This window comes from Belonocnema kinseyi, chromosome 2, assembly GCF_010883055.1.
Source record: "Belonocnema kinseyi isolate 2016_QV_RU_SX_M_011 chromosome 2, B_treatae_v1, whole genome shotgun sequence".
NCBI classification, from domain to species: Eukaryota; Metazoa; Arthropoda; class Insecta; order Hymenoptera; family Cynipidae; genus Belonocnema; species Belonocnema kinseyi.
In genome coordinates, this window is record NC_046658.1 from 79101228 (window position 1) to 79116004 (window position 14777).

At 36.1% G+C, this 14777-nt stretch overlaps 1 protein-coding gene across 2 annotated transcripts in view; it reads left to right on the forward strand.

Annotated features, from left to right (window-relative positions):
- The window catches only part of LOC117166934 (frizzled-2-like), a 199415-nt gene extending 192056 nt beyond the window's left edge, over positions 1-7359 (forward strand). For both annotated transcript variants that reach the window (XM_033351404.1, XM_033351403.1), the window contains one exon: positions 2258-7359. In XM_033351404.1, coding sequence (XP_033207295.1) covers positions 2305-4458 — 2154 coding nt within the window. In that variant the 5' untranslated portion in view covers positions 2258-2304 and the 3' untranslated portion in view covers positions 4459-7359. The remainder of the gene's footprint in view (positions 1-2257) is intronic.
- The last annotated feature ends 7418 nt before the right edge of the window (positions 7360-14777 follow it).

Sequence of the window (14777 nt, forward strand, 5' to 3'; positions counted from 1 at the left end):
CGTATTTTTAGAGCGACTTTTTAGTAGAGTGGCCTAAATAAAAAAAAAATCAATTTCTTTTATCCAAGGGGACAACCACATCAAGATTTCATTTGGTGAACAAATAATTGGGAGTTTTCGTCAAATTTTGTTTATTTGAACCGTTTTTTAAATGATCAGTTGAATTGCTATTTTTTTAAATTATGATATCATTCAATTTAGAATACCTAATTCGAAAATTTTCCACTTCATAAATGTTGAATTTTAGATTTTAATTTTTAAGCATACGTTTTAATTAAAATGCATTTAAAATGCAGTTTTAGAGACTTAAACAAATAAAAAATAGAAGCGTTTGAAAAAAAAACTAATTCCAGGAAAACATTTTTAAATATTAAAATTTTTTTACAAAATTGTCAAAAACTAATGTGGAAGATTTTAAGAAAATTTTTTGTATTTGGCAGGATTTAAAAAAAAGTATGAAAAATTCGAATCATTTTAAAAGACGTTTAGAAGTTCTGAGAAAATATCGAAAATAATTTAAAATTTGAAAAAAATGTTAAACAACATTTCGATTTTTCTTTAAAAGTGTTCATATTATAAAAGAATGTAACTGTTCTCTTTTTAAAATATTTCTAGCTTCAAATTGCCTAAAATGATATAATATTGAAATTTTTTAAATTAAGTAGCTTTCATTTTATACGTGTAAATTATTGTATATCATATTATGTATATCATATTGTGTATATCATATTATGAGAAAACATGACTTTCTCACGCCTTTAAAATTTTAAAACCGGTTTTTTCATCCAATAAATATGCATTTGGTGACGATTTTTTTTCTAAAAAAAAGGGTTGTGAGTAATATTTTCAATTATTTAACTTGACACGGATGAAATATTTTCATGAGAAACTGTTTGTTAACAAAAGAGCGTTTTTTTAAATTTCTGATGGTGGTTTTTCGACTGTCCTGGACGCTTATACTCCCTTATTCAACAATTTTGACAAAAATTTACAGTTGATTTTTCATCAAATGGAATATTTGAAAAATTTAAGAAATTAAATTCAGAACAAATAAAATTTTCAAGTTTTCTTTAATGTTTCTCCTCAAAGGAAAAAAATTCCATTTTGGTTACCTTATTAGTTAGGCCCTTATTAATCCTAAAGTTATTAGCAACAGCATATCATAAGAATCAGTTATGATAAATCATTGGGATTCGCAGTCTCCTTTAAATTTCCAATTACCGTTTTTGCAATTCTTCCACATTAAGGAGCATCTCTGCAAGTTATTGACCTTTTAAAAAATGACTTAATATTTCTCGCATCTCTTGAAGCTTTCAAATAAGTTTACTCAAGTGAACTTATGGATCATACGTGAGTCACATGTTTGTAGAGCGGGGGACAAGAAGAGCCAGCCGTCGCCAAAGCGGGCTTCTTGTCTCCCCCCTCTAGAGTTTGTACGACCCCTCTTAATTGCCCAACCAAGTTTCCACCGTCGATTGGCATCGCCTAATAATCGTAGAGAGAAGGGAATTCCCTGGAGAAAAATTGACGAAGCGATTTGTCGGGGTTGTTCGAATCGCTGCGTCCGGCTGTTGAACTCGAGGTTGGCCTGTATAACGGATTCGATTTCCCATTTGTGCTTCATCAACCTTCGAGGATACGGTCAAAGTTCGGGTCGGAGGTTAAAAGAGAAGGGTTGCCACAGCGAGAGTGACAAGACGCAGGTTCCTTGTTCCGTTCAGAGACGTCGATCGCTTCTAACCACACACGTAGAACACAACTCGTTGCGCTCGGATGCAACGCTTGGCTTATAAATAGCGACACGTTAGGGCGACTATAGCAGTTAACAAACGGTAAAACTAACATGGCCTCCTACAATAACATTTCACTTCGGTCACGTGTTTTCTGCGGGTCGACTATTATAAGATCGCCGTGTTCCTCGATCTTCGACTCTCTGCTTTCTCTTGTTACCAGACTGCCATTCTCGCCCATAGTATGTCACTAAAACAATCTAAAAAGAAATTATTTAGAAGCTAACATTTTTCGGTTGAAGACAAGCAGCCGTCTGAAAACTAGGGGACATGATGTATTATCCATTTATTTCCTATTCAGACATCACTTTCGGTCGGATGTAACATTTATTTTCTTGTAGGTACTTTATAGTTTTTGGCAAAAGATCCGTTTTCGTAAAACTTGAATTGTTGTTCTTGAAGAAACTACAAAAAGCTCGGATTAATTTTGAAATAGTTGTCTTATAAGTCTATTCTTTTTGTTACAGGCAGGCGTGATGAGTCAGATAAGAGCGTAAACCAGAGGTCCTCAAAAATGGGACCCAACCGAAGAATGAAAGGACCACTGCATTTACCCAGGACCATGGCGGATTTGTCGCTGATACTTCTAGCTCTACTTCTACCGATAACACGATCGGATTCCGCCGTGGGTCCAGTAAACAACGACTTAGATCTCTCTCCCGGAGTGATATCGTCTTCATCCTCCGCAGCATCCTCGTCTGCATCGTCTTCCGTGGTTGGGATCATACCCGGAAGTGGTACGAACTCAGGAGGCATTGGTGGAGCGATAGGAGGAGGAAGCAATGTCGGTCATTCAATGTCCGGCAGTTCTGTTGTGACTGGAATGGGAAGATGTGAAGAAATCACAATACCAATGTGCAGAGGAATCGGATACAACTTAACATCGATGCCCAATGAGTTAAACCATGATACACAAGAAGAAGCTGGATTAGAGGTTCATCAGTTTTGGCCGCTTGTCGAAATCAAGTGTTCTCCAGATTTGAAGTTCTTCCTGTGTTCGATGTACACACCCATCTGTATTCCAGAATACAACAAGCCACTTCCAGCTTGTAGAAGTGTTTGTGAACGTGCAAGGACTGGATGTGCTCCTTTGATGCAACAATATGGCTTTTCTTGGCCAGAGAGGATGGCCTGTGAGAGGTTGCCAGTTCTTGGTGATCAGGAAAATCTCTGCATGGACCATGACAACAAAACCACCAGCACTGATTCAGGTGGACCAGCTAGCAGCCCGCCAATAGCAGCAGGCGTACCGCCGAGACCAACAAAGCCATCAAAAACCACTCAACCTCCAAAATGCAAACCCGGAAAGAACCAAAAAAACTGCCAAAATCCCCCGGTGGAAAGGCCAAAAGAGTGCGCGTGCAGATGCAGAGCACCACTCGTTCACATACCTCTGGGGGCAGCAGGTTCGAGCTCTGCATACCATGGCACAGGGGCAGTCGCCGCAAAAATTCCACTGCCCGGTCTTCTACCCGTGTATACGCAAGAGATTGCGGGGGTAGCGGACTGTTACATTCCCTGCCACGGGGCCTTCCTCACGACAGAAGAAAGAGGATTCGCGGCCGTCTGGCTGGCTGTGTGGAGCGGCCTATGCGCGGCAAGCACCCTCACCACCATAACCACTTTTCTGATTGACACTCATCGCTTCAAGTATCCCGAGAGACCCATAGTCTATCTCTCAGCTTGCTACTTCCTTGTATCTCTGGGATACCTGGCTAGAAGCTTCGTCGGGCACGAGGAGATCGCCTGTGATGGTCCGATATTGCGCTCCGGAGCCCAAGGACCAGGAATGTGCGTCACAGTCTTTCTGATGATCTACTTCTTCGGTATGGCTTCTTCCGTCTGGTGGGTCGTCCTTGCATTCACCTGGTTCCTGGCAGCGGGACTTAAATGGGGAAACGAGGCCATTGCCTCCTACTCACAGTACTACCACTTGGCAGCGTGGCTCGCACCGACTGCGCAGACTGTCTGGGCTCTCCTAGCTGGAGGAGTAGCTGGAGATCCAATTGCCGGAGTCTGCACAGTGGCTCCAGAAGGAGTGAGAACCTTCATTCTAGCACCACTTTTAGTCTATCTTATACTTGGAACAAGTTTCCTGATGGCAGGGTTTGTCAGCCTCTTTAGGATTCGTTCGGTGATCAAGAGGCAACCAGGTGCCAAAGCAGATAAGCTGGAAAAACTGATGATCCGCATTGGTGTCTTCTCCGTTCTCTATACTGTACCAGCAACGGCTGTTCTCGCTTGCCAGCTCTACGAATCAACAATGAGAAGCGAATGGCTCGACTCTCTTGCATGTCCTTGTCGTCCCCGAACAAGGCCCATGTACTCCATCCTGATGCTCAAGTACTTTATGGCTCTCGCAGTGGGCATCACCTCCGGCGTTTGGATCTGGAGCGGCAAAACTTTGGATTCCTGGCGAAGACGATGGAGACGAGTTTTCGGTGACGGTGTCGGAGGTGGCGTTGGTGGAATCAGTGGTGTCACAGGCGTCAGTGGACTTGGTAACGTCTCAGGAGTGAAGGGAATCGTAGGACGCTCATCTGCTCCTCACTATCCACCACCTCCAGGTCCCGGAAGTGCTCTACTGCCGCCGGGAAGTGTTGCTAGCGCCTCTCAACATCACCTCCATCATCATGTCTTCAAGCAACAGCCACTCTCACACGTATGACGTCACCAGTCGGCGGGAGGGGACATGAGCACCGCAGGCTGCGAATCACAGCAACAGGAAAGACCTTCCGCTTTGAGCAACTACGGGCCTATTTAGCCCTTCGCGTCGGCCTCCCGAAGGCATACTCCGCACACCGCACCGCACACGCCACATTCGGCAGCCACCATTTACTCCAGGAGATCACTCGCCTCGACGGGACCTCTCACACCCGCTCATGGACTGGCTCCATCTTATACTCAGGCGACAGAAGTCTAAGGAATCTGCGGTGCTGGTTTCCAACAACTTCTGAACAGTTTAACAATGGATTTGGAAAGATCCTTCTTGGCTGTTGAGTCAAGAAAGGAAGGAGCCGGGAAATTGATTAGGAGCTGATCATGTGCATAGATTTACTCTCTGTAAATATATATTCGTTGGTGTAAGATTCATGATATTGTTGATATTGTTGCTGAAGAAACGGGAGAACTCTCTTTATCCGAGTGACAAAGATTGAAACTACCTGGCGTACTGATCAGCCTTTAGATGTATCTGAAAATACTAGGTGTAGGATTACGTCTCGGATCCAGAGTAAAGCCTGGTTCATTAGGAGTTTAGGGTATACTTCCGAAAAGTTGTCCCCCAAGTATAGCAATAATTGCCCCTCAAGGTGTTTTTTATTGCAAAAACAATTTTAATAGAATAGTTTCAAGTGAACCAGATTTTACCGTATCGAATTTAGTGCCTAAATTGCTTTTACGAATTTATAATTGACAATATGATGAATCTGACACCTGTTCCTAGATAAATTTAGAACGGATCTACATCTTCGGATGATTTTCGTTGTAGCGTCAGTCCACTTTCCAACATATGTAAAAAATATTGTCATCGGCAAGAAAGAACTTTCCAACCCAATTGCTACCACAAACCATTAACCTAAATTTGACGAACTGAAGAATCGAAACGCACATTTCCCGAATTCGGTAGCTCATCCGAGGTGTCTGACTGGATAGCTTGTGGTGTCTCAGACTTCTTCGTCGAAACCCGATATACGTATTTTAAAGCGCGCGAAAAACCAGCATGGCTTCTCCCGAGCCGCGGGAATTTCGAATCGCGAATGAAGAGTCGATCGAAATGCCGTTCTCTCTGAACCGGATGACCTTTCAGGCCTGCCCTTAGCGAAGGTAGTTGTATCCAAGAATTACGAGAGTCCTGGCTCGAGAGTCTTGATGCCGCGCGTGTGATTGTGATTTTGTATAGGTGAATGTGTATTTGTGTCCTTGGAGAGTGTGAGTGAATGTGCGCGCGAGAAAATTCTCTCTCTCCTCTCTCTCTCTCTTTTACTCTACATAGTCTCTCTGCACTCCTTCGGACACCGCGAAGTCCGCTTGTCCGTCGAATCTATATTGTCTTGTCTACGTGTCACTCCATGCGGAGTCAGCTGGTAGAAAATACGAGATTGGAATTCCCGGCCGACCCCTCCATTCAGAAAAATAAGGAAGAAACTTTTTTTTGCTGGATTGTTGGGGATATCAAAGACTTCGATTCTCAGACATCACGGGACTAAAATAACGTGATAAAGAACTGAAACTGAAATCGAATTCCACGGTATATGAATATGATAATTTTAAAGAAAAACAACCCCGGCTGTCTTGGCATGGTCAAACCTCTATTTATCTAGTTTTAACATTCGATATGAAAAAGTCGAATGAGCTCGTCGCGAGCTGGTTTCGAGAAGAGATTTTTTATAGAGCATAGATTTTTAAAATCTTTATAGTAATAAAAATAAATTGACAGACAGCAAAAGGCAGAAGTAATCTTGACGAAAGCAGCTCGCGACTCTGGTGGAAGTCGAAGATGTATAGGTTATTTCTTAAGAAAGGATGAAAACTACTGTAAATATTGCACTCCTAATGAATTAGGTTCTTTGTAAATAAATAATATTACTTCGATTATATTGTAGATTGTCGTGTGTACAGAGGCAAATGTCCTTCGCGATCGTGGCAGAATCGCACGACAAACTTGAGATCTCGAAAATCTTGTCACGAGCGGAAGTGATCCGATGCGTCCAAAGAGTGTACAGAGAGGAAGGAACGCGCCAGAAAGAATTTGATATACATTTATAACAATAGTCAGTCGAAACTTTTTCAACCGCTTAGCAAATAAGAGGTGTCGCGTTCGTCCTTTTGTCGTCTAGAATCGACCATAGAGGAAACTAAAAAAAAAAAAGAAAGAAAAAAGTTGACACCGGAAACAAGGCTTAATTTGTATTCTTATTGTACTTCTCTCTAAACAGCTATTCTCCATATGTCGAGTCAGAGAAACCAAGCCCGTAGAAAACTACGTATGTAAAGGGATTAAACTTGCGTGTCAAGGTTCACACGGTCTTCTAAAGTCATGTCTGAGTTGAGGATAAAGTTTCTCTCAACTGACTTAATTTGCAGTCTGAAGAAATCTAATTCTGTTACTCACAAATTTTCTTGTTTTCTATTGTCCTCATTTCTTTGATGTGGACGCGACTTCAAGTAGTTCTTTAACAACGCGGTTACAGATACATAATTATATATAATAGATAAATATATATTATATATATATGATTAAATAAATGTGCGAAGAGAGAAGAGTTAGTAGGCGCGTTTGCCAAATTCCAAATTCCGATCTGAATCCAAGAAACTTGTCCAAAATTCCTATATGTGAGGAGGAAAAAAAACCTTTTTTGAGCACAACGCGCTGTGTTCTGTTTCGAGGTGCAGTGTACAATGTACATGAGCGAGTAAAGAAATGGTCGAAAGACTTGCAACAAAACGAAAACTGCCTCAAGCAACTTAACGCAACCGTCTTGACTTTGAGACGGGCCCCTCTGCCAAACAGACGTACACATATAAAATTTAAGGTAGGAAGAGTAAAAAGTTAGTTTCACATATCACGTAAAAAAAAAGAAGGAACTGTAACTAGCGATCAATGTTACTTTGCATCGAAAGTAACAAGTAACTTGACGTATGACGTGAAGTGCATCGAATCGTTCTACGCATTTAAATTAAGGAGTACACGGTAAATTAATGCTAATGAGAATAAGCGGAAGGACGCAACGTCGAGAAACGAGGGAAACTTTTTATAAGGACTGTGTATTTGCAAATAAATTTCTTTGTCACGATGATTGTCAATAAAATGAAGAATATACGAAAGAGTCTCCAAATCATTGTAAATGTAATTAGTTTCTGTCTGCTGCGAAATTGATTTTTTTTCTTTTCTTTTCTTTTTTTTTCTTGATATTACATTATTTTCTTTCCTTTGTGTCTCATTTTTCTACGTCTTGTACTGCAAGTAATAGGCTAAAGGTATCGCATGTCCCTCGTCTCGCTTTTACGTTTTTTCGCGAGGATGATCGATGGTCTCAAGACTGCCTGGTTCCGAAGTCAGTCGTCTTTTTGTAATAATAATAATTATTTATGTTGCCATAGCCTTAAAAGTAATTGTTCGTCGAACACGTACGAGAATCAAAATTGTATACGATTTTTAATACATTTTATTATTATTTATCTTCAGCCACTTTTTTCATTGATCACCTTCACGAAGCTTAATCCTCACCTCCTCCTTTTCACTTTAAGCATTATTTATTGCAAGGTACACAGCCTTGCCCTCTTTTTTTAGTTTCTCAGTTTTTTTTAATTCCTCCTTTTCCCCTATTCTCAAAAAACTTCCCCTTTTCTCTTTATATATACGATATTTTAAAAAATATTTTAATTACGCAGGAAATTCTCTGAAATTATGAAGTCTGTCCATTGTTGAATAATAATTAAAGCAATTATACCAATTAAATAGATTATTTATGAGTAAATAACATTTAAAGTACTGAACTAGTGGGTTGGCTTTCGACAAATACAAAAAAAATTTAATCAGTAAAATCTAATGATTTAGAATTCAAAATATTACCTATTGGTTCAAAAATTATGACGAATTTGCTATATTGAAAGCTTTTACTAGTAAACAATCATTAACAATTACGAAATTTAAAAATAATTTTTTTTTCTCAATAACAATTTGTTTTGAAAATGTGCAAAAACCTTTTTTCTTGGATTAAATCATATTCACACATTTGAAAAAAATTGAATACGTCGAACCTGAAATTTATTTATCTTGAACCAAAGAAACATTTTATCACTTTTTTTGAAATTGGTTATTTAAAAAAGAGAGCAGAAAATATTAACTGATTAAATTTTTTTCTATACTTGTTTTGGATGTCGACCCATAAATTTTTATCTCAGCTCTAACTACTTGATTAATTTTATCATTTTTACTTCGCTCTACTGAAGAGTGTAGTTCTAAATTTACGTTGACAGCAATTATTAATTATGGAAAGGAGAAATGACGAATCTTGGAAAGAAATATTTATGAGAACGATGTTCAACATACATACATTCTTTCGTCGCAGAAACCATTAAAAATTATTTTAAAATATAATATTTCTTACGATAAGATTGATTGTTCTTTTCGACATGTAAAAATAAGTGTAAAATTTTCCCTATTTTCCCCCTTTTTCAGGAGAAAATGACCCTATTTCCCCCTTTTTGAGCTCCTTTTGCGCTGTGATCCCTATTGTTTTTGCTTTTATATGATTTTCAGAGTCGATATTTTTAATAGTTAAGAGTCGTCTTAGACTAAGGGACTCTTAGATATTACGTTATTAATTTTCAGGAGGTCGGTTTTGAAATTTGTCGAACTTTGATGACGTTTAGTACGTTTCCTAATTATAAATTTTAACAAAGATTGCGAATTTTGCGAAAGATGGCTCTGCAACGATACAGTTCAATCAGATTTCACAGTCTCCTTCCCTATTCCCCTCTTTCCCCTTTTGTAAAGGATGATTTTTCCCCTTGTTTTTCAAATACTTTCCCTTGTTCTCGGGTTTTCGCCTAAATGCAAATTTAATTATTTTGTTGAAATTTTCTTTTTTGTTGTTAAAAATAAACCTTTTATCTCAAAATTTAACTGTTCCATTTTTTATTAAAAATGTATTGTTTGTAGTTTAAAATTTAACTATTTGGTTGAAAATTCTTATATTGTTAAAAAGTTAATATTTTTTATTAAAAATTAATCCATTTATTTTTAAATTCAACTATTTTGTTTAAGCAATTTGTTTTTTGTTCGAAAATGAATGTTTTGTTGAAAATTCTTTGTTTGGAATTAAAAAATCATCTTTTATGGTAGAAAAGTTAAAATTGTACTTTTTTGTTGTAGTCAACTTTCTTTGAAATAATTAGTCCTTGGCTTGAAAATTTAAAGATTTAATATGTTATCTACATTAATTTTATGAACAAAAAATATATTTCTCATTATTCTCCTATTATCGTACAATATAAAAGAAACACGAAAAAATGCCAAAAATTGGTAACGCAGTTTATGGACCGCCCCTAATCTGATATTAGATGGAGAAAAATTAAATAAGATTTAGAACTTTGGATTATTTGATGGGTGACCTGAATTTTTGATGTTCTAATACAGTATATCTTCAAACTATAAAGTTAGTTATGAAGTTTATATTGCCTGGGAACCTCTGTAAACCGGAGTGAAGTTTTCTTTTTATCTCGCTTTTTATTTGGTAAAAGAGAAACCTCAGTCAGAATTTTTACATCCTTTTCGATGCAGAAAGAGGAGACCCAACACGATAATAAAATTCTCCATCTAGTAGGAATGACTTGGTCGTGAAAAACTTTATTTCTGCTGAAGAAATTGTCTTATTGTGATGCTAACTACAAGGGTTGAGAATTGCGCAGTCGCAGGTTTTGTTATTCGACAGCCTCCGGTTCGAATAAAAATGTCTGAGAAGTATGGCCAATGCTAAAGTGAAGAAAAAATCTTGGTATTCACTTTTGCTCGTGGGTTTCGCGACTCTCGGTCAGGGGTCGGACAGGGATGAACGCCTACCTAGAGGACTAACTGCCTTTGAATTTATGGTCTTCGGCTGCGAACTGCGGATATAACAGCCATAAACAAAGTATATATGTGTCGAGCGTTTATGGCCTCTGAGTTGGGCCAGCGAAAAGATAGGGATCTCTTGTTAGTCATCTGCTCGTTAAGCTAACTGGTTGTGCGACGCGATGATTTTCGTAATTAATATCGGGCGATCAAACTTTAAGGTGCGAAAATGCGATAAGTTATAAATACTTAAAAACTAAACTACTTCATACAAAGATAATTGAGATTGCTTCATTTTAAACTCATACGAAGATTGCTTCTATGCCCCTGAGTTAACTTGAGGCGAACAGAAGCTATTCAATTTTGAATAGCCTATTTTCTTATTTTTGAAAACTATCCACGGATAGTACCAGACCACCAATTGCACGGAAAAAAATGGATTTTTCAACTTATCCGAGTGGAAATTTAGAGTTGGCCCATTTCTCACCTTCAAAGGCCCATTGTAGCTAAGCCCCCTGTAAGAGCCACAAGGCCCTACAGTAGTTTCTCCCTTTATTGCCCTGCAAGAGCATTAACATTTTTTGAAAATTGAGTTTAATTTGGAGTCATTAGCGAGTATACAAAATTAACATTATTATATATAGAATGTCTTTTGTCAAAAATAATAAGTGCAAAATAAACGGAATTTCATTTTATGCAAATTATTTTTATTTAAAGACGTTTTGTATATAATGTAAATTTTGTATGCAATGTAAATTAGGTTTATTCTTTATGTTAAAAGAAATAGGATAGGAATAGGTAGTTTTAACCTCAAAAGCGTCTCGCGAAGGAAACACGTGCGTGTTAAGTCGAACGAATAATAATAATAATAATTAGAATAATACGTCCGTTTTCGAAAAAATTTTGTTGTTGTATGTTTCGTAATTTTCTTAACGTCAAAAATGAATTACAAAATAAATCACAGATTCCCAAATAAACCACATTTTATACATACGGTGTTCAAGTGTGTTCTGGCGCGACCGCGAAATGGCGTCGAAAGGAATTGTTGGACCATAGAACGGAACGTAACAGCCGGAATGGAACCAGATCGTGAATCTAGTCAGCCAATGAAATGTTTATCTCCTCCAATTAAAGATTTATAGAACTGAATTATAATTATTTTACATTTTTTTACATTAAAATTAGTACACTCGAAACAAAATAAACCTATAAAAAATGAACTGGTGAAATTTTCAGAATGTAAATTGTTCATACATTATTATGAACGTAGATTTTGCGTAACATTAAACGGAGGGTGGGAGTGGCGGTGTTTATATTTCGTGAAGGTATTGTATTGTGGGGGGGGGGGGGTATTTTGATCCGATTACGTAACATTTTTAATTTGTGAATTTTCTGCACCATAAGCTTTGTATATCAAAACTTCTAAATAAATAATTTTATTACATCATAAAGTTTATTTCTAAATGTTTCTAAATATTACTGATAGAAGAGATAATTAAAAATTGAAATTATTATTTAATAATGTTATAACGTTTATAAAAGAATTGAGAAGATTATTTTTTTTCAACATTTCAGGGAAAGTTTTAAATGGTTTTTTAAAAGGAGTGTGAAAATCTTTAAAAAAATGTTACAATTTTTACATATTACATAATTTGAGAAAAGATTTGAATAAGTTTGAAGGATACCCAAGTGCGAAGTCACATACGGCCCAATATTGGCCCATAGTCGACAAAAATATTGCTGAAGCTCGGCTACCATTATCGCGCCAATGACGGAATGATAGCTATGGTCTGCACTTGGCAGCCAAGGTTTGGCTACCATTGTCGGCCGAACACTGGGTACTACTATTGGACCAAACTTAGCTGCCATCGTCGCCCCATTGCCGGATTGATAACTATGGCCTTGACTTGACAGCCAGGGCTTGGCTGCCATTGTCGGGCCAACACTGAGTACCAATACTGCTATACTTTAAGGTCTAAGGATATGACAAAAAAGGCACTTAAAAAATAAATATTAATTGATTACCAGTATTTGGAAGTGCTAACCACTGCGCTAAACCAACAATTTGAAACTCTGCGAAAAAGCGATCCTCATAAGCTGCAGTTCAGAAAAGTTAAAGAACCAAATTTTAAGCTCTCTCTTTCTAATTATTTATTATTACGCGACGTTTTGTAAATGTAAAATACACGATCTGTTAACAGGAATATCAATACAATAATTTTTAAATAAATAACAATTTTTCAATAATTTTTTTTTAATCTTTCGTGTAAGATTTGTTTATTAGGTGCTAAGAGTGAGACTTGGCGAAATAAAGTACCCATTCTGGGCCAAGCATCGGTGGAGGATCGGCAAATATAAATAGCCAATATAGGCTGCCAGCACTGGCTCAACATTGGGCCGATTTAAATAAAACATGGTTTGCCGTGGTAAAAGTGACACTTGGCCCATAATGTGCCATCACTGGGTCAGACTTTGGCTGATCCTCGTGAAACATGGTTCCCCGTACTAAAAGTGAGACTTGGAGCAATAAAGTGCCGATACTGGGCCAAGCATCGGTGGAGGATCGGCAAATATAAATAGCCAATATAGGTTGCCAGCACTGGCTCAACAGTGGGCCGATTAAAATGCCGATATTGGCCCAATAACTTTAGCCGACCTTTCGCTGCCAAAATTGGACCAACACTGGGCCGTATATTCAGCTCCGGCAATTCGCACTTGAGTATTTAAAAGTTTTGAAAGGTTTAAAAAATAATTAAAACTTGCAAAGATTTTTAAAGAATTTTTTAAAGCTTCAGGAAAATGAAAAATAATTTTAGATTCATAGAATAAGTTAAAATGATTCTTTATCTTGAAAAAATAATTTTAAGGGATTATTTAAAAAGATGGTAAGAGAATTCTAAAATTGTCAAAGAAGAATATTTTTTATTCTGCAGAATAAAAAACAATCAGGAAAATTTTAAATAATTTATCAATATTAAAATGCTTAGAAGGTCTGAAAAGATTAGAATAAGAATTTGTTAAAGCTTATGTGAACATTTCTAATGATTTTTTTATTTTGAAAATTGAACTTGATGGGAACATTAAGAAAACTTTTTAAGCATTTCCAACAATTTCCTGAAATTTCTAAAAATAGTGAATTCCTGAAACATCTTGTAAGTTTGTATTATTTTCTAATAGTTTCAACGCTTCTAAGTATCTCTTCAACTTACTCTAATTTGTTCTAAAATGATGTATTATGACAAAATATTGCCTTTAAATCTTTTGCACTCTTTCTGAACATTTTAGGAAATAATTTTAAATGCTTTGTAATCTTTTTCAATTTGCTTTAAGAGTTCATCAAGAAAATAATCATTAGAAATTTTCCCCTGTAACTTAAAAATATTTTTCTCATTCTCTTGACACTCTGAAAAATTGAGTTAACCTAAAAATTGTTCAAATCCTAAAAGAATAAAAAAATGTTCTTTTTCTTCCATATTCTTTTTCCACGCATTTTGAAATCTTTAAAACTTAAAATTATTATTTTTACATTAAACCTAAACCATTTAAAATTTCCCATAGCAATCTTAAAAAAAATATCTAATCTCAAAGTCCTTTGAAATGATTAAAAAGCTAAATTATTAATAAGTTTTTCTTATAATTAAATTTCTCTTATCTCTTTGAAAATGTAAAAAGATTTAGAAATTATAGCGTTCAAGCAGAATGTTAAAAACATCATTATTTCCCAATATTAAACAATCGTTTACAATTTAAATATTCCCTTCTATCAATAATGTTTAGTAACATTTAAAAATAAATTATATGATAAAGTAAAATTATCTTCTTGGAAATTTCGATAATATTATGAAATACAAATGTCATATTTAAATTTAGCTTCAGCTTATACAAATCAAAAACTGATTATTTTTGCAGATATAAAGTATTTTAAAAAAATTAAAGCAAAACTTAAAAATTAATCTTATTAGAGAGGCGTAAGACCTGTTCAAATGGAAATATTTGGCAGGTTACAACGTAGCTAGGATGGATTAGATAGTAACTTGCTTGGTTTATTTTCCAGTCCGAAGATACTCGTGAGTTCGAATTCTGGCGGAAAATTTCCGTTTCATTCGCAAATATTTATCCTGCATATTGAAATAGAAAAAAAAGCATGGTATAAAATATAAGCTTCATTTGTGTGCATCTAATAATATAAAAATACTTATTCTTTATTGATAAAATAAATTTTCAGGACATTTTTTTATTTTAAAATATACATTGCTGCAAATTTGGAACGCTCAGTAAACTTTAGAATATTTTAGTTTTTGTATAATACATTGATTCAAAATTAAAAATTATCTCAATTTATCTTTATTTCTGAAGAATTTGTTCCTTTGAATTCCATAGAGATTTTTGAGATTAATTTATTGTTGCTAGCCTCTTACAAACGAGTCTCA